We start from the raw sequence: 24,162 nt of genomic DNA, 5'->3' as shown, positions 1-24,162 counted from the left end.
AGGGATTAAGAAATGAAGTTTTTCACAATATGATAAATTTGCTACCTTCTGATCAAGTTGCAGCCCCTAAAGTAAAATTAACAGTTGGCAAGTTCTTGATTTACTTTTCAGTGCCTTAATCTCTTAGCCACCTCTTCATCACAAGGAAATGATTAATATGTGATATAAAATGAAGATTTTATGTTATAGTCTTCATAATTACCTACATATAAATGTTTTTTTTTACTTTGACAGTAGCTTACATGTCCAGAGGAGTAAGCTCGCAATACTTAATAGAAACTCTCAAGTTTGGGAAGATGATAGTTGTGTCAGAAACTGTATGTTTTACTGAATCACTATTGCAGGTGGCTCGTTGTCTCCACCTGGATATAAGGGATGTGGAAGTGGCTTTTTAGAGAGAGAGAGCGGACCCAGGGTGTGGGCAGAGCAGTCTTGAGGTAGGAAATCTAGGGGCACCCATATTGGGTGAAAGGGCCCATTTCCTTATTTTTCTTGGTGCTTGATTTTTGCAACAAGGGAAAAAACATGCCTGCAATTACAAACTCCAAAGGAGGGCTGTTAAAAGATTTGTCTCAGTAAAGCTCACTCGTTTAATGTTTTGGCCTAGAATCTACAAAACATATTATTTGACCAACACCATATCCAGTCAGTCACCTCTCCATTTCTCCAACATAACATATTACAGAAGCCTGCATTCACCATTTTTGAAATGTAGTATATTAGTGGTTCCACAAATTTCAGAAATGCAAAACGTGATTCATTACTAGATGTGCCAATTAGTTTTTTTCTGACAGATTTTGTACATTTTGCTCTCTGATGAGCAAAAATTCAACAAACACAGCTTTCCCCATATTGTGTCTCCATTGTGGGAATAAACTTTATCCATTATTATTAACCTTCTGCCTTCCATGCAAGTGTTCGTTGTACAAAAGTTCTGACTTAACAATTTTATCTTTCTTTTTGTGAAATTCTAACTTTTCTGTAGTGTTCTGTTTTTCTTCTCTCTATGTATGCAAGCATGTTCTTGTTCTTTTCTATGCCATGAACTGTGATTTTTTTAAATGCCTTCCTTCTCTCAATTACTTTATTTATTCTGCCTGTCAGATCTTCCTGCTATTTGTGACACAAAAAAAGGTAAAAATCCAAACCAAACTAGAAATTGCCTGCATGTTTTGTTGTTATTGATGGTGGTGTGATAAATCTAATTTTTAGTTCAAGTTCAGTGGATCTAGTGAATCAGTGCTACTTACAAACTTACTAAATTCCGGTTGATTCAATGATTCTATCGTTGGGACCAAGAATTAGATTTAAGCCTCAGTAAGACTGAATATCCATGACTACATTCTAGAAAGCTTTGTACTGGATGGAAACACCAGCTGGGTTCACTTATGTCAGTCAGTATCCTCAGAGGCACATGGCAAAACCACCAGTGAAACTCAGTGATACAGGAGAGTTGCTTGGTGGGGATTTTGATTGAGGCTGCATTTTTTGCTGACCATTGGTTGTTGTTTCAAACCGGTATTGAAGAAAGTGGTTTTGCTGTGCAGATAATAACATAGGAAAGCCTGGAAACAGTTTGAGGTCTGGATGGTGATGACTACAGAGCATTGGTGTGCATTAAGGACTGTCTTTTGTGTGCTTTTTTGGGTGTTTGTTTTCTAGCTACTGTAATATGAAGCTAGTTTTAAGATGCATTAAATATTCAGTGTGGATGAAGACTGAGTCAGCAACAAAGGTATTAGCCATGCATGTAGTAGTTCTCTGGGATGTCTAGTCATTGTCTCTGGATAAACACAGCTGAGAAGGTCTCATATATACTTTGATACCACTTAACATTTACTATATTGAAATCAATTCAATTATGGGATAAAAAGACCCATGCTGAGTAGAGTGGTTGTCTATGTGGACAACTTTATCCTATATAAGTTGTCTGGTTTTGGCACCAATACCTTGTTTTGTAGATGTGCAAATAAAGTACAGGCAGTCCCTAAGTAACAGACATCCGACTTACAAATGACTCATAGTTAAGAACTGGGGTGAGACAACAAAGTAAGAGTAAATCTACCCTTAGGAACGGAAATCCACCCCTGGAAGAGTTATCATGGGAAAAGGGGGTCTCCACTGAAGCTTTATCTCCAATCCTTGTTTCCACAACAAGCCAAATTTTTCAAAATCCAGGGACAGAAAGTGGGGTGAAATCTTCTGAACGGGCACAGATAGCAAAAGAAACATTACTAATTTTTAAAAATCAGTTTAACAAAAGTTTAAAAAAATCTTTTCCAAAACGGAAAATATATACTTATGGCTGGAGTTACTCTTTAAAAACGAACCTATTCCAACTTATATAATACTGTATATATACCTTATTACAGGAATGGAAATGTATCCTTTGTGTAAGTTAGTTTATTTAATATTTCAATTTATATACATACTTATATATACCTTATTACAGGAGTAGAAATGTATCCTTTGTGTAAATGAGTTTATTTGATATTTTGCATGTACCATAAACATAGAAAGATCATCTAATATCAGCTTGTCTGATGCTGAGAAAATTTATCTTTAGTCACTGGATTCTAGCTTGCATTGATTTTGTTTTCTCTCCAGAATATGCAGAATACGCTTGGAAAACTAAAGCCGTTCGAGCACAGTTACCCGGGCTTGCATATAACCCGGCCACAAAAGGCATGAACATTTTAACTCGCCCACAGCCAGTACAACCAGTGCATGGAAGAACGGACTGGGTGGCCAAGTATGGAGGGCATCGATAGAAGTGCCACAAATGCTTTCTGTGACTGTTCATATAATCTGCTTCACTCTGAGACACTTTAAAACACATTTCTACTAATAGAATATCAATTCTGGAAAGAACTGAGAGCCTGTATTTTATTACCTCTAGGGAATATATGTGTGTGTAAAATAAATACATTTTACTTAGAAAGCATTCCTCAAAATAGTGTCTCTAAGGGTTAGAGTTCTGTTTACATTAAACAGTATTCTATAAAAGATCTTGCCAAAGCTAAGGACTATTCGAACTCTTACTACAGTGATGGTAACTTTGTTATGCTTTTCTAAAAAATATTTTTAAATAGCAAAAAATGTATTAGATATTGTAGCTATTTGGCAGTTACAGTGATGGAAAGCTATGGATGGATGAAACGTGAAGAAAATAATTACTCTTAAACAGTGGCTGCTTCCAATACATATTTTAAAAATTACTTTAACAAAAGTTTTAAAAAATGATACAAAGATTATCTTTTACATATTCTAGCTAGTATCAGAGTACCAGAACTGAACTATATCTTACTTGGTTTTATTTTAAATTGGCAGATGTTTTTACTATATTGCAAAAAGTGAACCCATAATTAGTGAATAAGCGCACTAAAATAACTATTTATAGAGGTGATTTATCTCATTTTGCAAGCATTTTTAAAGGATAGCATGGAAGTGTTTTTGTAGGATTTAAAACATGCAGACATTCCTTTCTGACTTGCATGCAACTTGTTTCTGAGTCTGGCTGTAAATTTAGAGTGAGCAGTAAAAAGATTGATTTACTCAATCCCCTGAGCTTTCGTTGACCAGTGTGGCAATTAAATGTACTAGAGGTATGTGAATATGAGATCTGGAAGCTTGGCACATGTAAGAAACCACTTTTCTGGTGATCACTTGCAGGTATGATCCTACAATAGGGAGAAAGCATGTGTTCCCATATGGATTGACAGTTAGCACAATTGCTGAGCCAGGAAGGAAACATTTTAATATTTATTACTGAATATAACCTTCGAATATCTTTACAACTTTTATGTCCATCCCACCATTTTCCAAAATAGGCTCACTTCCTTTTATTAAACAGGAATCATATGCCAGAGAACTAAGTCACTGCATGTGTTTTATTTAACTATTTCAGTAGTCATGGTTTAATGTAGTGCCTTTCCTTAGTAACCAAACCTGAACTACAGACCTGACTACCAGTTATAGAAGGAATTGCTTTAACATGATAACAGTTGCCAATAGATATACTTAAAACCTCATTCTTGTATACATTTAATGTAGCAGTGAGATCAACCTTTCCTTTTATGTTTTGGATGCCATAGATTACACAATGGTCCCAAAGCTTTTCATTGTATGAATAGATTCAGTGGTACATAACAACAGTCCTTGTTCTGGCAATCAGATTTATCACTATGAGCTAGACCGGGGTACTTTTAACAGTTGGGCTTTTACTTTCCATTAGTTCTATCATCAGTATTGATGGAAGTTTGAATTCAACATCATATGGAAGAGCTACAAGTTCCCTATCACCTGCTCTAAACAAGTTGCTTCTTCAGTTGCTAAATGTTTTCTTATTTAACATGTTCTTTTAATTCTCACAATCCCGTGTTTAAAATAGAATGTACAGTTGTTTACAGTTGTCAAATGTTTAAACTAATGATTTTTAGGTTAACCAATATTTCTACTGCAAAGTATGTGTTAGTTGATTCAAGACTTGAAATAGGTTTCAAGCTGAAGTGAGTGTGAATGTTTTCCTTATTTTAATAGAATTTGCTGACATTTTAAAACTACAATGACACTGAAACCTTGTAATGGCCAAGCAATGTTTTTGAACCATTTTTCTCATATACTGTAATGCAGGCCAGGTTAATTCCTGTTGGTCTGCAGAGAATGTTAGTCTCTATGTGTAATTGCTGGAGTATCAAACTAATATGCTTCAGACTCTTAAAACTTAGTAGTTAATTGTTTCACCGAGTTGCTGTCTATGAAGGTATCCACTTTGAGGTTTCATGTGTTAGTAAAAAGCAAAATACTTGCCTTCACAACCGGACAAATTTTCAGTTCTAAACTGTTTGTTTTTATAATAAAGTTATCTTCTCAGGAATACAAAATTAGAGTGCTCTTCCATTAGAAATATTTCATTCATGGGTTTAATATTAGGCAAGAGCTACATGTAGGTTTTTCTGTGCCTAACTTTGTGACTGGTAACTTAGGTGTCATTCCTCTATTGATTTTCCTGTCTATACTTATCAGATACAGAAACACACGCTGTAATCCCTGTAGATCATGGGGTGCTTAAAAAAGAAGGGTGTGGGCAGATGTCCATTTGGCTGCTTTGTGTTCTTTGACATGGGTGTTTCCCCACTTAGAGTGATTCCACCATTTTCCACAAATTATCCATGTTGGTTGTAGGAGGAGATTCTGAAACTACTATATCTGTATTCGTCATAACTTGATTTCTGCAGGGAGAGGCAGGTAATAACATTTGTTGTTGTTGTTGTTGTTGTTACCATCATCATCAGAACCAGAGCATAAGGGGAAAAAACCATTTACTCTTTCAGCCAGGGGTGTATGTTCAGTGACATCACCTGGGTCCATTCCAGTTTTCTTTCTTACCTGTTTTAAAGTCTTCCCAAGAAATTATAAAACTTATTTTCTTGTTGTGTTGCCAGCTAAGCCAGTGGCCTCAATGCAGTCTTTCATCATATAATGTAGAGGAGGGAGCATTGTTTTGCAATTTTTATTTTAAATTAGGAGAACCTGATCTGGAAAGTGTGGAGCATTCACGAAAACCTCTGAACATTAGACAGTCCACCATAAATACTTCTGAATTCTGTTAGTTTAAAGGGAAGTATATATGTGTTTAGTTCCTACTGGAATCTAGATTTTTAAAAGTATTCATTGAACAATATTTTTCTAAAACATGGGAAAGGGGGAATATAAGCTTGTTTGTCTTTAAATAAAAAGACAAGGGGCTGAAACATAGAGTTGTCTGCAGAGCATGCTGCTGAACCAGCATCAGATACTTGTATGTTGGGTTAGGGAGAGGAAATTGCCTCACATAAACTATTATTTGTTTTAACCTGGGGGTGTAGTTTCCATGCAATGATAATTTTATGCTGAGAAACTCTGAAAACCTCTTTGGTGAGACAAAGTATTTTTTTTATATAAAATGTGGATGCCACCAATGTAGCTCTGTGTATACAACACTTATAGAACAATCTTAAGTATGTCTACTCAAGACCAAGTCTTGAGGCTCAGTGGGGCTTACTCCAAGGTAAATGGGTCTAGGACTGTGGCTTTTGCAGTTCTAAACAGAAAGAGAACTGCAGTTCTAAATGGAATGTGAACTGTAAAAGCTATAATCTTATCAAAAAACTGACTGAGCCATATTTATTGGGCCTAATGAAGTATTCTGTTGGTATAGGTAAAATACTTTGAAGATCCATAATATAGTGGGTTGGATTCAGACATATGTTAAAACTCTCAAGTTTAGTTAGAATGATTAACTTGGTTCTGTTACTTTCAGTGGACCTACTCTAAATATAACTCTGCACAATCCTGTATAAATGCAAAGCAATTACTATATAATAAAACATAACTTATGTAAAGGTGCCCATTTATGAGTCTGTATATACACTTGCATCCACAGATTCTGGACCAATGCAATTGTACATCTGAAAATAATCCTCAAAGAAGATAAATGAAAATCTAATCATACTTTTAGGTACTATTAGCCAAGCAATATGTTTACTTACCCCACACAAAAATATGTCTTTCCTCCAGACCCAGAAGTTTTTTTTTTGGACTTTATTAACAAACAAATCATTGTTCCAGTGGCTGTTACATGAAAATTAGCAAATTTTTACCTGATTTTAAAGAGAAAAGTACTATGTGCTGAAATGCTGTCTCTTGATTGTAGGATCACTTAAGATATACATTTATACTAAATCCATATATAGCATTTAAATGTCAGGACAGGGCAGAGAAGTAAACATGATACATTTCTGTAACATTGGTTACCACCATCAGATTTTCCCATACATCATTTTAAAGTGCTCACAGCTTTGGGAAAAACTGTAAGAAGTAAGCCATGAAAGTTGCAATGCTGTAGATCCAGCCTTTGAGCAACTGTGCAACAGTAGTTAATAAAAATACTCTGGTGACACAAACATGGTGCTCCAGTAGTTTAATATCCTTGATAATGCTACGCCACACATGGGCAAAGTCTATAAAATTTATAAAAAATTTCCACAGGTTGGAACCAATGAGGAAAGGAGTTGACTCAAAGTTTGTGTATGCTGAGAGGCAAAAACGGTCTGCTTTCTAGGATCATGCCTGGGACTCATTTGTACCCTCACTAGTATCTGCCCATTTCTATACTATACTATTTGGGGGAAGGGGGGATCAAGAATTGTGGTTGTTTTCATTGCTCAGTTCAAGTAAGCATTTAGAAAGCTGTCTCTTCAGGAAACTCATCTGCTTCTTTTCTTATCCGTTGCGCAATTACGGCTGAAGGGGTTTCTCCATCATCTGTAGTCCCAGCTTCCCCACCATTAGTAAACTGTTGAAATGCAATGTAAATCAATACTTCAGTGAATGCTGTTGTAGATTTTAGTCCAAATAAACTAAATGATGGTTGTAAATTGAGAGTGCCACAATACTAACCCACTGTTAACTAAAGCACACACCCCTTGTCTCTGTTCAATAAAAGAGCCCTTCAGAGCTGAATCACTGGAGAATAAAAGTTGAACCTATACCTGGCACCAGCAATCAGTCCTGCAGGCATGAATTTCCTGGAGTTATAGAATCTCATTCCCATCACACCTGTCAGGGTTCCTGATGCAACTAAGAGGGAAAGATCACAACAATTGAATGACTGTATCTTTTTAAATTTCCATGTTTAGTGCTGGTAGTATTTATGTCCCACATTTGCTTTATTGAACCCAAAAAAGCAAGCATAGTCCTAAGTCTAATTGTTTGTCCCAATAAGGGGAGACCTGTTTTGGGAAGAGGCAAGATATAATTTAATAATATTTCCCATATTGTACATCAGCGACTTTGTTACAAATGTATGGTTATTTCTGCTTATGTACGAGGGTTATCCAGAAAGTAGATTGCATTCTGGAATTTAAAATGAACAAAGTATAGGAGAAAACATTTACCATATGCAGTTGAAAGCCACACCCAATACCACTTCTCAACATAGGCGCCATTCAAATCTAGGCTCTTGTCATAACGATGAATGAGCTTGGCAACTCCTTCCTCACAAAACTCCGCCACTTGCATCCTCAACCAGCTGGTCACCCCTTCCCGCAGCTGCACATCGTCACCAAAACACTGTGTTGTGGAAGCAAGCGGCAGAGTTTTGTGGGGAAGGAGTTGCCAAGCTCATTCATCACTATAAGTGTCTAGATTTGAATGGATAACCCTTGTATAATTAAGTACATCTCCTGTCCTGACCCTCAGGCAAAAGAGATCCATTCAGTTTCCAATAGGGTGCACAAGGACTGAGATGTTTCCTTGCTGTCCCACCAGCAAGTGTGACAGCAACAAATATGTGCAACATGGGTCCTGCTTCTGACTGGGCCTCTTTTGCCTGATCCAGTTGCTGGCTCTTAAGGTGGGCTAAAGTGGCATTTGCTAAGTCTTACAGTAAGATTACATAATGGTATTGAATATGAAGCAGCTCCTGCCAACCAATAATAATACTGACAATATTTTTTTTGAAGTATAATACAAGAAATGGTGTATATATCAAAATATGAGTAAAGTACTTACTCAGAGAAAGCAAAACATTCTTTGGATCTTGAGACTGCTGATACGCACCCAGTCCTGCTAAACCACCAAAGAGGAGACCAGCAGCTAGAGAAGGAACGCTACCTACAGTAAATGGACATGATCACACTTATCAGAAGATGGAAAGTTAGTTAAGGTGGAGGATGTACAAATCTATGGAGGGAGAGTATAATTCCATTGAAAACCAACATATAGTGTTTTAAGCATTTGATTATGACGAGACCAGGATTTAATTTGCTGCTCAGTCATGGAAATGTACTGGGTGACCTTGGATGAATCACACTTTCAGTCCATGAAAACCCTGTGAGATGGCCTTAGGGCAGTGGTTCTCAACTTGTGGGTTCCTAGATGTTTTGGCCTTCAAGTCCCAGAAATCCTAACAGCTGGTAAACTGACTGGGATTTCTGGAAGTTGTAGGCTAAAACATCTGGGGATCCACAGGTTGATAACCACTGCCTTAGAGACTGCCATACATCAGAAATGATTGATGGCACACAAAAATAATTCCATCTCTCCAGTTTGTGTTATGGCAGAAACTTTCATTGTAGTATGATAATTAAAAATATAAATACAGGCATTCCCAGAATTACAAACATCTGATTTACAAATGACTCATAGTTAAGAATGGGGATGAGACTACAGGAAGTGAGAGAAATCTACCCCTAGGAAGAGAAATTCACTCCTGAAAAGGTTATGGGGAAAAGATGTCTCTACTAAAGTTACAGGAGCCCCGGTGGCGAAGTGGGTTAAAGCACTGAGCTGCTGAACTTGCAGACCGAAAGGTCGCAGGTTTAAATCCCGGGAGCGGAGTGAGCACCCGCGGTTAGCTCCAGCTCCTGCCAACCTAGCAGTTGGAAAACATACCAATGTGAGTAGATCAATAAGTACCGCTCCGGCGGGAAGGAAACGGCGCTCCATGCAAGTCATGCCGGCCACATGACCTTGGAGGTGTCTACGGACAACGCCGGCTCTTTGGCTTAGACATGGAGATGAGCACCAACCCCCAGAGTCAGATATGACTGGACTTAACGTCAGGGGAAATCTTTACCTTTACCTTTTACTAAAGTTACATTTAAAAGTATACCCATTCCATTTTACATGCTAATTTAACTTAAGAACAAACCTACTGAACCTATTTTGTTCATAATTTGGGGACTGCCTGTATACATAAATATAAAAATAATATGTCAACCTGAAGTATTACAAACAGGCAATTTCTCAAACCAAAGGCATCAACAACAGTTAGCTAAATTCTCTTGTGCCTCTCCCAAAGCCTGCTGAATCAGAAACACAGCAACAATGTGTCTGAATGCAAGAAAGAATTGGCCCAAATAGATTCCCTGGTGAAAGAGTTCCATTGTCACTACAAAATATACTTTTTCTTTGAAAAATATTTGAAAGGACGAGGAAAGGGGGCAACAGGAATACATAGCCATGCTTTTGAGGATTGCCTAAAAACCATCTCGTGTAGCAATGATATTCAATGAACAACCTGTAACAACAATGTAACCTATTTTCTGAAGCTCTTAATGAAATGTAAGAGCTGTGCTAGTTACAGCAGACTTACTATGTTTGTTCCCATGATGTACTTATAGGACTTTTACAAGCAGAGTTAGTTCTTTTGGGGGTGTATCTTCCCTGTAGAATGAATGCAGTTTCACGCCACTTGAACTGCCATGAGAGTTTAGTATTAGTATCTTTAGCCTTCTTTGCTAAAGAGTGCTAGTGCCTCATGAAGCTATAGAGCAGTGGTTCTCAACATATGGGTGCCCAGGTGTTTTGGCCTACAACTCCCAGAAATCCCAGCCAGTTTACCAGCTGTTAGGATTTCTGGGAGGCCAAAACATCTGGGCACCCACAGGTTGAGAACCACTGCTATAGAGCCCACAATTTTATAGCATTGAGCCAGCAGTTCAAGTTGTGTCAAACTGCATTCTAGTACAGTGGAGATGCACCTTTTGTCCTTTTCCTACATTTGTTGCTGAATTATGAAGAAAGGACAGGATTGTTTTTAATATTCTGAATTGCTTGCACTGCTAGTTTGTCGATAAGCACCCTTAAGGCATGTGTCGTCTGGCACAAGGAAAACCAAGGTATGATTTTACTTGATCCTCTAGATCAGGGGTCCTCAAACCTTTTAAGCAGAGGGTTGGTTCATGACTGTTGGGGGGGGCAGACTATAGTTTGCTGTTGTTGTATACCTTCAAGTTGTTTCAGACTTAGAGCAACCCTAAGGCAACCCTATCGCAGAGTTTTCTTGTCAAAATTAATCAAAGGAAATTTGCCTTAGTCTTCACCTGAGGCTGAGAGAATTTGATGACTAAAGTCACCCAGTGGGTTCAGAGCCACAGCCTGAGGTTCAAAGCACTACACCATTGTATTTCCCACCAGCCTTAGACAACATGCTCAGCTGAATAACATTGGAAGGACTGCATGATTCTCACACTAATCTAGCCTTAGATCAGTGGTTCTCAACCTGGCTCTCAAAACACCTCCAGATGTTTTGGCATTCAACTCCCAGAAATCCTAACAGCTGGCAAACTGGCTGGGATTTCTGGGAGTTGTAGGCCAGAACACCTGGGGACCCACACATTGAGAACCACTGCTTTAGATCTTTCACCAGATGAGTGTATGCTCAGATCAAAGAATGTGGGGGAATTGCAACCAAAGGGAAGCTTGCAGAGATGACCTACATAGAGACAAAGGTTTAAAAAAACAAAACAAGAAAGGTTAAAGTCCAATGCAATTTAATCAAATGCTTCTCCTAAACCTTACTTATCAGCAAAAAAAATTTCATTGTGGATAAATAAATTTTAGGGAAAGTTCTATGACTCTTTCCAGAATGGGGGCAGACAAAAGCTGCCTGAAGAACAGACAAGAGTTGTCTGAAGAATCCCAGAAGACTAAAGTTGTCTTTAAATATAAATTCATTATGCAGGGACATGAAAGAAGCCTCCCACAGGATGCTAAAACTTCTGGGCGTCCCCTGGGCAACGTCCTTGCAGACAGCCAATTTTCTCACACTAGAAGTGACATGCAGTTTTTCAAGTCGCTGCTGACACACACACACACACACAAACCAACCAAAAACATGATGCTGGTCTTTAATTTGTTTGAGTACCCACAGGACATTCCAGTTTGTTCTGCCAGAAAAGGTTACAAAATACAATACAAATATTCAGAACACAGAAGAAGAAAATAAAGATAAGAAGTTGAGCAGTTTGTAATATAATACCTGCTTTTGCATAGCCAACTATTCCGCCTGAAGCAACCAGTGCTGCATAGCCATAGCCAAGCCAGTCCACACTCATCCTGAAACATATATAAGAACATAGAGTATTATGCAAACACTGCATCTTAGAATTTATCTATCTCAGAGGTTGTGAAGTCTGTTGGAAACTAGGCAAGTGAGGTATATATATCTGTGGAATATTCAAGGTGGGAGAAAGAACTCTTGTCTGTTGGAGGCAAGTGTGAATGCTGCAATTAGCCGCCTTGATTAGCATTGAATGGCCTGGCAGCTTCAAAGCCTGGCTGTTTCCTGCCTGGGGGAATGCTTTGTTGGGAGGTGTTAACTGGTCCTGATTGTTTCCTGTCTGGATTCCCCCAAGCAGGATACAGGCAGGTTTGAAGCTGCAAGGCTATTCAATGCCAATCAAGCTGGTCAGTTGCTAGATTCACACTTGCCCCAGGCAGACAAGAGTTTTAATTCTCCCACCCTGGACTTTCCACAGATATATAAACCCCACTTGCCTAGTTTCCAACAGATCTCACAACCTCTGAGGATACCTGTCATAGATGTGGGTGAAACGTCAGGAGAGAATGCTTCTGGAACATAGCCATACAGCCTGGAAAACTCACAGCAACCAATGTATTTATTAAATGTCTTCTTAGATTTTCACGACCAGTGAGGTTGGGAGGCCCTTGTGGGATTTTCTATCTCAAGTATCCGGCCCCTTCCACACTGCCCCTATATCATAGGATCTGATCCCAGATTATCTGGCAGTAAAGGTAAAGGTTTCCCCTGATGTTAAGTTCAGTCATGTCTGACTCAGGGGGTTGGTGCTCATCTCCATTTCTAAGCCGAAGAGCCGGCGTTGTCCGTAGACACCTCCAAGGTCATGTAGCCGGCATGACTGCATGGAGCGCCGTTACCTTCCCGCCAGAGCGGTACCTATTGATCTACTCACACTGGCATGTTTTCGAACTGCTAGGTTGGCAGAAGCTGGAGCTAACAGCAGGCACTCACGCTGCTCCCGGCAGTATCTATCTGGCAGTAGAAACTCATATAATCCAAAGCAGATATCGTGGGATCAGATCAGAATACTTCTAGAACATAGCCATAAAGCTCGGAAAACTCAAGGCAACATTGGAGAATTACTTTTCAGACTCCAACTCCCAAAATCAATGCTATGGAATTGTGGGAGTTCTAGTTTGGTGAGGCACAAGCACTCTTAGGGTCTTATATCCCAGTATCTGATCCCAGGTGCACTGCTTTAAACTGGATTATATGAGTCTGCACTGCCAGATAGTCTGGGATAAACAGAAGGGATCAGCTACTGTAAAAGGCCCTATGACAGAGCAGACTACAGGCCTTGTAACACTACACTTGGAACACTTGATTCCATAGCACTGAACCATGGCAGTTTAAGTGGTGTCAGACTGCATTCATTCTACAGTATATAATTCATTCTACGTTATATAAAAAATGCAGGGAATATAAGGGAAGGGGCGCCCAGGAAAAGGTCGTGGAGGGCGCCTTGGCCACACTGACCTTTCCGCCAAAGTTGATCCACTCGATCCCTCTGGCGGCAGCGGATCGCGCGTGCACGAGAGCCAGGCAGGGCGACCAGCAGAGAGCCCTGCGTGTTTCTGGTCGCGAGCGGAAGGAAGGAAAGCAGAAAGGGCCAACTGCGCTCTACTCGGAGTTCTTCCAAGCTGTGACTCGCTCGCCAATTAACTTGCATAATATGTATGTGTGTCTGCGCCTTTAAATCCCCCACGGACTGCATAGGGTTCTATTTCTTAGGCGGTGGGGGCCAGTTCCTCCCTCTGACTGCAATATACACACTGAGTGTTCTTTGAAATCATTCCAGATGTAGGTGTATCCTTAAGACAATTTGGTTTTGTTTGTTTTCCAGAAGACTTGGGGCATCCCAAAAGATTGCTGTCATCGAATCTGTTGACCCCAGAGAACTATTTTCCATCCTAATAATAACACCAGTATGTTCCTGAGTTATAAATATCATTTCCTAATTGCTTCTCTCATAAAAAAAATCATGGAAAAAGTTTATTGACGTGACATCCTGCAGCACTTTTTGCTATAGTTTTTCAATGCTCAACCAGTAGGGTTGCTGTGAGTTGTCTGAGCCATGTTCCAGAAGCATTCTCTCCTGACGTTTCACCCACATCTATGGCAAGCATTCTCAGAGGTTGTGAGGTCTATCAGAAACTAGGCAAGTGGGGTTTATATATCTGTGGAATGGTATCCAGGGTGGGAGAAAGAACTCCTATCAGCTTGAGGCAAGTGTGAATGTTGCAATTGACCACCTTGATTAGCATTGAATGGCCTTGCATTTTCAAAGCCTGGCTAATTCCTGCCTGGGGGGAATCCTTTGTTGGGAGGTGTTAACTGGCCCTGATTGAGTCATGCCTGGAATTCCTCTGTTTTCAGAATGGTGTTCTTTATTTACTGTCCTTATTTTAGAGTTTTTTTAATGCTGGTAATAAGATTTTGTTCATTTTCATGTTTTTCTCCTTTCTGTTGAAATTGTCCACATGCTTGTGGATTACAATGGCTTCTCTGTATAGTCTGACATGATGGAAGCATTTCTGTGTTAACAAATGCTGTGTCCAGGTTGGTCCATCAAGTGCTCTTCTCTGGATGATTTCTCTGGTTGAGTTTGTCTACAGTGCTTTATTATTATTATTTATTTACAGTATTTATATTCTGCCCTTCTCACCCCGAAGGAGACTCAGGGCGGATCACAATGTACACATACATGGTAATCATTCAATGCCATTAGATATACAGACAGAGACAGAGATGAAGATACAGAGGCAATTTAACATGTTCCAGCTTCCAGGATTCATGAGGGTGTGCTCGATTCTGGCCACAGGGGGAGCTGCTGCTTCATCATCCACTGTGACACTGTGTCCTTGATGGATTGCTTCCTCATTCCTTTCTGCATGCTGCTGGACAATTTTTATGGTGTTGTAAATTAGTTAAATTAGCCTCCCCACATAAGCGGTACCTACATTTTCCTACTTGGTAGATGCAACTATCTTTCGAGTTGCTTAGGTCAACAACGAGCTGGGCTATTTTTAATGGTTGGGCTGGTTTCGAACTCATTACCTCTCAGTCAGTAGTGATTTATTGCAGTTGGCTACTAACCAGCTGCGCTAACCTGGCTTTTCATGTTCCTTGATTCGTGTTTGGGCAATACTGCGTTTGGTGGTCCCTATGTAGACTTGTCCACAGCTGCATGGCATACAGTAGACTCCTGCAGACTTCCCAGGCAGGAAGCAGCCAGGCTTTGAATCTGCAAGGCTATTCATTGCCAATCAAGCTAGTCAATTGCAACAATTACACTTGCCTCAGGCAGACATGAGTTCTTTCTCACACCCTGAACATTCCACAGATATATTAACCCCACTTGCCTAGTTTTCAACAGATCTCGCAACCTCTTAGGATGCCTGCCATAGATGCGGGTGAAATGTCAGGAGAGAATGCTTCTGGAACATTGCCATACAGCCCAAAAAACTCAGAGCAACCCAGTGATTCTGGTCATGAAAGCCTTCCACAACACAATTCAACATAGTTTGGGGCAGCCACCAAAACGTTTCTGGAGTATTACAACTACTATCAAAGTAAGTACCGCACAATTAAACAGGAAATAACATTTTCAAGCCATAAACAGACACGTTTTCAAATTTTGTTACATATTGTGGTAATAATAAATGACATTTGTTACCCCCCCCCCCCCTCTCATACATCCTCACTACCTGCTGCTCTTGGAACTGATGAACCAGATGATAATTATGATAAAGTGTGATAAAATGTGCCTGCCATAGATCTAGATGAAACGTCAGGAGAGAATGCTTCTGGAACATGGCCATACAGCCCGGAAATCTCACAGTAACTATGTAACAAAATTTGAAAAATTTGTGGGTCACATTATTGCTTTGCTTGGCTATTGGAAGATCTGTGCACGATGGGTACTGTGAGACTCTGGTTGCGCAAACAGAGTGTCAAATTCTTCTGTGATGGCTTCAAAAAACTTGCTCATTGTTGGCAGAAATGTATCCAATTGTACATTGGAAAAGTGAATAGTGGTAGTTAAAGAGCACATTCTAAGGATTATTTCTGCATTTGATTTGTTAAAATACTCCCATCCAAACCCAAGTAACGAAGGTGGAGGCATTACTTTTCATTCAACTCTCATATAATTGTTTGGCCAGTAAAGTTTTATTGTTCCAAAGGATCTTGTAGCACCTGGAAGACTAACTAAAACCCCTTCTACACTGTCATAAAATCCAGATTATCAAAGCAGATAATCCACTTTATCTGCTTTGAACTGGATTATATGAGTCTACATTACCATATAGTCCAGTTCAAAGAAAATAATCTGAATTTTATATAGCAGTGTAGAAGGGGCCTGAGAGAGAAGAACTGATATCATAAGCTTTTGTAGACTTAAATCCACTTCATCAGATGCATGGAGTGAAGTGCCTAGGAACATGTATCTTGTATGGATAGTTTGTGAAAGGGGGTTTCATTTGCTTTTTGTTTTCACAACATGTTAATTGTAATGTGGTGATAGGAGTGCTCTGGAGTATGTGCAAAGTGAGTGCTCCTTCACCGCAACCACCTCTAGGTGGCAAGCAGGCATTCTTATAAGAAAAAGAGCTGCCTCCTTTTTCATTTGAAAACTTCAACCACAAGTGAAAGGATGGACAGGCAAGTGAACTACCAAACCAGCCTGATCAACAGCTTTTCATGAAACTTAAATGTTTCTGAAATCAGTACAAACAAACCATCCTTTGTCTCCAGATTATGAAACAGGAGGACATTCTTTTCTCTTAAGACCAGTCCCATCTTCTGTTCCCAGCAAACTATGCCTTTGCGTTGTTTATTGCAGAACTCAAAAGATGTGAATAAGCTCCTCTGACTTTAGTGCTATAGAAAAAAATAGTTCCATACAGAATATATTTGAAAAGTCCATCGCACAGAGTATAACCAGATTCCCCACTCCTAAACTGATGTTTTCAAATTTGTGGCCCCAAACAGCTCACAAACCTTTGCAAAGCTTCAGATTTCAGTCAAAGCCATTCTTTATTTCTTTTCTACACCAAATGTTAGTCAAGTCAAGTGGAATCTGCTGTTGTTGTGAATGATCATTTTACTTTCCTTGTCTAGGGTGAGGTGAACACTCAGCGTCTGAGTTACCGATACATTGCAGCTTCCATTCTGAAAAATATTGGACAAATGTATCTGGGGGTGAATTTACACTTTAGAATTAATGCAGTTTTCTCACCACTTTAACTGCTATGGAATCATTGGAGTGGACTATTTATCTACTTATTTATTTATAGTATTTATATTCCACCCTTCTCACTCCAAAGGGCAGATCACAGAAAAAATATATATGGCAAACATTCAATGCCATTTATAATAATGACAAGATAGACAACAGATAGAGGTATATATAGGCTTTCCCATCTTTCGGCATCTTTGGAGGCTGTGCTTGGTTCTGGCCACCAGGGCTTGCTGTTGCTCCATCTCCCTGCCGAAGAGCTTTCTTTGTTCGTAAACTTCCTCCTTTTTCTGCTTTAATGCGGTTCCTATTTATCTACTCATATTTGTTTTCGAACTGCTAGGTAGGCAGAAGCTGGACTAAAGGTCAGGAGCTCATCCTGAACTGGGCTTCGAACACTTAACCTTCCAGTTGGCAAGATTTATTGCAGCTTGGTGATCAACCTGCTGTGCTAAAGCCCAGCCGCTTTTCACAAAATCTTTAGCCTTTGTCAAAGTGTGCAGATGCCCCACCAAAATACACCTTCCAGGATTCCATGGCAATCAAAGTGATGTCAAACCGCATTAATTCTACAGTACAGATGTAGAATTTACGTTAGATTTTCTGGGTTGCCCAGCACTGTTACCAGGTTTTGTGTATTGTTGGAACTGTAAATTCCAACTATTGCTAGAACTTTGTAGCCAGGGTTATTGTCATTCCAAGATATGGTTAGGAATTAAAGGATCCATTAGTGTTTAGTTCCAGGACCCCCCCATATATTCCACAATTTGTAGATGCTCAGATCCCACTATTTAGAATGGCATAATAAAAAGACATCCCTGATATAAAATGGCAAATGACTCAAATGAGTAGGGAAGAGAGCCTGGAGATTTGTGAAATGGCAGGCTACAGTAGAGATTTGGGCTATACATCATAGTAGTACTCAGTGAGTGATAAAACCAAGATTTACTTTTTGGCATTTCCCCCCAAGATTTTTGAGGCAAGGTTGCTCAAATCCATGGATACAGAACCCATGGACAAGGAAGGCTGACTGTATTTATTTGGATTATGGATTACAGCTCTCTGAATACCATACTGACTTGGTGTGTTTCTAATAACTTTCTCAAGTGCTAGAGCATGTCAACAGAGTACTAGAGCCCTGGCAGTTGTCTGAGCTTCCTGGATGCAGATATTGGCCTTAACTCACCTTGACCATACTTGTTGATTTGATGCCGAAAAAGCACAACAGGGATCAGCTGAGAAAATGGGAACTTTATGCCCATGGTTTGCCACTAAGAATATATTCTATATTCCACTTGACCGAAACACACACTTTGCCAAGCAATAGTGTGGGGAAATAACAGAGTCTTAGAGTCCAGTGAAGCTTGACAACAAGGCTGGAAATAAACTTGATTCTTGGCTAGATCCGTGACTGGAGACAAGGCAAACATGAAGCATGAAACAGAGTCTGTGGTAAAACCGTGAGACAGGGCAAGGCTTGAAGCTTGATCCGGGAAGCAAGGAACTGGGATTACGAAGTCCACACACGATCTCTCTCCTCAAGCTGATCAATTGACTCCGCAAAGAATCCCTCGCGCCAAACACCTATATTGGGTCTCGTTTTCCCGCCAACAGAACTCTTTCCCTAGAGAACGAAAAGCGAAACCCAACTCTGTCCAGATGCATGACTCCTTAGAATTTCCCAAGGGAAGCAGACCTAATCAGCCATTTGTTTGGCAGCGATTCTTAGACTTCTCCGATTAGCCTCCCTGACTCCCCTTTCTCTAGAATAAATTTCCTTCCTGGGAAACGGAGGGGAGTTCTGCCCAAGGCCTGTTTGGCTGAATTCTTGTGGGCAAACATCAACATCCTGCAGGTGAAGAGACTCCAGTTCTTGTTGAACCGGCGAAAACCCCATGTTTTCATCTTCATCTGTCACAATAGTACTAGGAACAGGACTGCAAGGCCCATGAGTCATCACATATAGTAATGAATTTTTCACTAACTATATACTTTAGAAACATTTTAGAAATGAAATGCCAGCAGCACCCCCATTTTGTAATGAATTCTGAATTCCTAATAAATATTTATTTATTTATTTACATCATATATATATATATATATATATATATATATATATATATAATTCATATATGTGTGTGCATATATATATATATATATATATGAATGTGTGTGTGTGAATGTATATATATCTATACACACACACACACACACACACACACACACACACACACACACACACACATATATATATATATATATATATATATATATATATATATATATATGTGTGTGTGTATCTATACATAGATTATCTAGTTTTCTTGCTAGAAGAGCACAATGGAGGGTGTGCTCTAGCACAAGAACAGCTGGGAGGGAAAGAGAAATCTGAGTAAACAGTTTGCCCTTGTCTGGAAATTACACATGACATTTGGAATATCAGGGGTGGTATTTGTGGATTCACACATGGATTGTGCCTCTCTATGAAGCTCTGTCTCTTTTTCCTCCTTCAATTCCAAAGGAAGAATAAATTGCCTTTGAAGAAACAAAGCACTCTGTCTCTCCCTACCCCACAGTCCCCGACAATTTCTGTGGACAACAAAGTCATGGAATCAGTTCAAGATTTTCCATATCTTAACTCAGTCATTAATCAGAACAGAGACTGCAGTCACAAAATCAAAATATCAGAACTTGGAAGGGCAGCTATGAAGGAGATAGACAAGATCCCAAAGTGTAAAGATAGCTTATAGAATAGTAAAGTTAGGATTATCCATTTCCAATTTCTATATATGTAAAATCAATAATAGACGTCTATTATGCATAATGGCCATGGAACGGTTTTAGACTACGATTTTTGGATGGCGTGATTTTAACTGAATGTAATGTTTCAAATGTCTATATGTTTTAAATTTTTAATCTTCAGATATTTTAAGCTTATATTTTATATGTGTTTTAAGGCATTGAATTGTTGCCACATGTAATGCCGCCTTGAGTCCGGGGTGAGACAGGCGGGGTGTAAATAGGATAAATAAAAGCTAGACAGTGAAGAAAGCTAAAAAGAAAATCAACACATTTAAAATGTGCTGCTGGAGATGAATTCTAACGATACCATAGACTGCTAAAAAGTCCCATACGTGGGAGAAAAGTGGGATAAAAGTAAATTAATATCCCCCTCGGATACAATAGTCATACTAAATTCAAAATACCTTTAATCAAACATTCAGAATCAACGTTTTCTGGCAGCCCTATACGTTCACTAGGAAGACAATGATGCTGTTCTATAGAAAATGATAAAGGTACTAATATTCATATGTAGCCAATTTCTTGCCTTTGACACATAATTAAGATGGCACATTCACACAACCAATATGTGCAGGAATCTAAAGGATTTGTTTGTGAGCTTTTTTTCATGTCAGGAGCAATTTGAGAAACCACAAGTTGCTTTTGGTGTGAGAGAATTGGCCGTCTGCAAGGACGTTGCTCAAGGGACGCCCAGATGTTTTGATGTTTTACCATCCTTGTGGGAGGCTGTCTGCAAGAAGACACACTCCAGAAGACAGGAGCAGAATTCAAAACGATCTTGACAGACTAGAGAGATGGGCCAAAACTAACAAAATGAAGTTCAACAGGGACAAATGCAAGATACTTCACTTCGGCAGAAAAAATGGAAATCAAAGATACAGAATGGGGGACGCCTGGCTTGACAGCAGTGTGTGCGAAAAAGACCTTGGAGTCCTCGTGGACAACAAGTTAAACATGAGCCAACAATGTGATGCGGCTGCTAAAAAAGCCAACGGGATTCTGGCCTGCATCAATAGGGGAATAGCGTCTAGATCCAGGGAAGTTATGCTCCCCCTCTATTCTGCCTTGGTCAGACCACACCTGGAATACTGTGTCCAATTTTGGGCACCACAGTTGAAGGGAGATGTTGACAAGCTGGAAAGCGTCCAGAGGAGGGCGACTAAAATGATTAAGGGTCTGGAGAACAAGCCCTATGAGGAGCGGCTTAAAGAGCTGGGCATGTTTAGCCTGCAGAAGAGAAGGCTGAGAGGAGACATGATAGCCATGTACAAATACGTGAGGGGAAGTCATAGGGAGGAGGGAGCAAGCTTGTTTTCTGCTGCCCTGCAGACTAGGACACGGAACAATGGCTTCAAACTACAGGAAAGGAGATTCCACCTGAACATCAGGAAGAACTTCCTCACTGTGAGAGCTGTTCGACAGTGGAACTCTCTCCCCGGGGCCGTGGTGGAGGCTCCTTCCTTGGAGGCTTTTAAGCAGAGGCTGGATGGCCATCTGTCGGGGGTGCTTTGAATGCGATTTCCTGCTTCTTAGCAGGGGGTTGGACTAGATGGCCCATGTGGTCTCTTCCAACTCTACTATTCTATGATTCTATGATTCTATGAGATGTTTTTAACATCTTTAACCTCACTGCTCTTAAAAAGCATATCTAGTCATCTTGTTGAAAAGTTGTCAAAATGAATAAACTCCTGTAGTCAAGGAAATATCTTGCAGCCCACTTAGTTAGTTTTTGTTTTAATTATTAATTTTAAAAAATCCCACTGAACTTTATTATATAAATTTTTTACAAAAAATAGATCCTTGGTAGATTTCTTCAAATAAACTTGCATTGTGGGGGAAAATAGATGTCCAACTCAATTTAAAAATACAATACTTCACAGTCAACTGTAGGAAAAAAAAACTATTAAGAGCAAAGCTCAATCAGAAAATTGTACAAGAAGCCAGAAGATTATTATATATTTTTTTACCATACCAACTGGCCCACATGTTTTATCTTCAGTTTTCAAGTATGAGGCAAATACCAAGAAAGTACTGGAAAGCTCATTTTTCTGTAAAACACCAACTTCTACCACGATAATGTTTTTGGTAGTAAAGCTTTAAAATGAAATGTAAATTAGAAGGGATTTTTCTTTTGTTCAATGGAACTTTAACCCATGTTGCGATCACCTTTTCAGTTTTCCTCCATGGTATGGAAGCAGATACAATAGAGTCTCACTTATCCAAGACTCGCTTATCCAAGATTCTGGATTATCCAAGGCATTTTGTAGTCAATGTTTTCAATATATCATGATATTTTGGTGCTAAATTTGTAAATACAGTAATTACAACATAACATTACTGCGCACTGAACTACTTTTTCTGTCAAATTTGTTGTATAACATGATGTTTTGGTGCTTAATTTGTAAAATCATAACCTAATTTGATGTTTAATAGGCTTTTTCTTAATCCCTTCTTATTATCCAAGATACCCGCTTATCCAAGGTTCTGCCGGCCCATTTAGCTTGGATAAGTGAGACTTTTCTGTATTGTGTGCAATGCTTTCTGATTCGTCAGTTGAAGGGACTTCTCTTAATTTTCGTCAGAGTATACATAAGGCTGCCTAAGCCTTCTCTAGCATGAAATCCTTCAGATAGGTTGAACTGACTAAGGAGTGTAGAAATTACAGTTAGACCCATCTGGAGAAAGTTGGTTTAAGCTTCCACTTGGGAGAGTTTCTTAACTAACGGTGTGGTTTTTCATAGGCCAGTGGTGGTGACCCTATGGCATGTGTGCCAGGAGGGGCACGCAGCACCCTTTCCTCTCGTATGTGCACCATTGCCCATCCCTCCCCACTCCCCCACTCGTCTACTTGCTTGTGCCCACTCACTCGCCTGCTCACCCACCCTCCCCACTTGTCTGCTCGCTCGTTCGCTTGCCTGCCCTGCCGCTCACCCCGCCGCTTACCCCCCCAAGTGTCTCCCCCCCCCCCAAGAGATTTGCCACCACTGTCATAGGCTTTCCAGCTCCTGTGCTTCTTTGGTTCTTTCCGTCATAATTTTGGGGATCATTCGCATCTATGCCAAATATAACAGGCTCAACAGAGCAGCTTGCCCTTCTCTCCTCTTGCCACTTTGCCCTCATAAACATCCACATGACAGTTTCAATATTAAATATGGAAGATATGTCTCTGTTAACACATGCTATCCTTTCTCCTTTCAGTGCAGATAATGGATGGATGTCAGTAGTCATGTTCCTTGAACAGCTCTGGATCAAGTACAATACTTTGACTTCAGGTAAAATTGTCCAAGTAGCTATTTGATTTCAACAATAAAGTCACATCAAGAGGTATTTCAACATGGCATAGTAGTCAGTCTGAATCCATTCATCTGAACCATCAATTGGCAAGGCTTGATGATTTTTTTGTGTATCAGGAGCAACTTGAGAAACTGCAAGTCACTTCTGGTGTGACACAATTGGCTATCTGCAAGGACGTTGCCCAGGAGACGCCCAGATGTTTGATGTTTCACCATCCTGTCAGAGGCTTCTCTTATGATGATAACAAAGTTCAAGGGCTGATTCAAACTAGCTCTAGGTATCCAAAATCATTGTCTCTTACTCCATTGACCAAACCTGATTGCAAAGTATTAACAAAGAACACCTGACCATCCTGTTCCAAAATGGGAGGCAGTTTTCAAGAATATTATCAAAACTTCAACCAATATACAGATTGCCCTGAAGTCTTATTTCAGCTGCAATGCAGTGTTTTCCAAGAAATTCACAGAATTACCCGTATAGGACATCCAAAAGATACTTGATGTCGAGGCAGCATGGTCCTTCTAGAAGACTAGCTTTGTATTATTTTGTTCATTTTTTAAAAAAATTTTTTACTAAAGGTACCAGCTTGGCTCCACTGGTATTTCGCTCTGGTTCAAGGCTCTCTCCCGCAGATTCAGCTCCAGACACTCCACAGTAGGTGGATACGTTTTAAGTTCAAATTTGTTAGCAAAAAGATTTTTGTTGCTCAGCAGCCACTTTAGGTCACCAGTTCCAAAGATGCAAATACTCCTGACATAATGACCTGCCAAAGGAAAAGAACATTAAGATTATAATTAAAGGGCACATGTGTACACTCCTCAGTATCTATACAAAAGCCATTACAGGTTTGGGGGATCTGCTTCTCCTTGTCATCAGAGCCATCTGGGGCTGTATGGGTGCTGAACCAGCACTTGCAGGCTTGAAAAAGCTAGATGATGCTCAATAAATTGAATTGAAG

The 24,162-nt window shown here is 39.7% G+C and overlaps 3 protein-coding genes across 8 annotated transcripts in view; 1 reads left to right on the top strand and 2 right to left on the bottom strand.

Moving 5' to 3' along the window:
• Positions 1 to 6,386, top strand: part of mak (male germ cell associated kinase) — a 39,239-nt gene extending 32,853 nt beyond the window's left edge. For 3 of the 6 annotated variants that reach the window (XM_008114982.3, XM_016995162.2, XM_008114984.3), the window contains 2 exons: positions 1,105 to 1,134; positions 2,608 to 6,386. In XM_008114982.3, the coding sequence (XP_008113189.1) occupies positions 1,105 to 1,134; positions 2,608 to 2,771 (194 nt within the window). In that variant the 3' untranslated portion in view covers positions 2,772 to 6,386. Of the gene's footprint in view, positions 1 to 344; positions 438 to 1,104; positions 1,135 to 2,607 lie in introns of all 6 variants that reach the window. The other 3 variants (XM_008114983.3, XM_008114985.3, XM_062977717.1) reach the window with 2 other exon arrangements.
• Positions 6,387 to 6,544: 158 nt separating this feature from the next.
• Positions 6,545 to 13,500, bottom strand: LOC100555281 (transmembrane protein 14C). Its single transcript, XM_003223563.4, has 5 exons — positions 13,346 to 13,500; positions 11,807 to 11,883; positions 8,554 to 8,655; positions 7,533 to 7,620; positions 6,545 to 7,336 (listed from the first exon to the last, which is right to left on the bottom strand). Exons 2-5 carry the CDS (start codon positions 11,880 to 11,882, stop codon positions 7,279 to 7,281), a joined length of 324 nt encoding a protein of 107 aa, XP_003223611.2. The 5' UTR covers position 11,883; positions 13,346 to 13,500; the 3' UTR covers positions 6,545 to 7,278.
• Positions 13,501 to 20,300: 6,800 nt separating this feature from the next.
• The window catches only part of LOC100558415 (N-acetyllactosaminide beta-1,6-N-acetylglucosaminyl-transferase), a 32,035-nt gene continuing 28,173 nt past the window's right edge, over positions 20,301 to 24,162 (bottom strand). Inside the window, 1 exon segment of the mRNA XM_003223578.3 lies at positions 20,301 to 23,967. Coding sequence (XP_003223626.2) covers positions 23,777 to 23,967 — 191 coding nt within the window. The 3' untranslated portion in view covers positions 20,301 to 23,776.

Source organism: Anolis carolinensis, chromosome 4 (genome assembly GCF_035594765.1).
Source record: "Anolis carolinensis isolate JA03-04 chromosome 4, rAnoCar3.1.pri, whole genome shotgun sequence".
In the NCBI taxonomy this organism is placed as follows: Eukaryota; Metazoa; Chordata; class Lepidosauria; order Squamata; family Dactyloidae; genus Anolis; species Anolis carolinensis.
This window is presented reverse-complemented; position numbering and strand designations above follow the sequence as displayed.

Coding starts and splice junctions, on each gene's coding strand:
- LOC100555281 (XM_003223563.4), bottom strand. CDS start 11,882: ATGAGTGTGGACTGGCTTGGCTATGGCTATGCAGCACTGGTTGCTTCA. Junction 8,656..11,806: donor AGTTGGCTATGCAAAAGCAG/GTATTATATTAC, acceptor CATTTACTGTAG/GTAGCGTTCCTTCTCTAGCT. Junction 7,621..8,553: donor GAATGTTTTGCTTTCTCTGA/GTAAGTACTTTA, acceptor TTTCCCTCTTAG/TTGCATCAGGAACCCTGACA.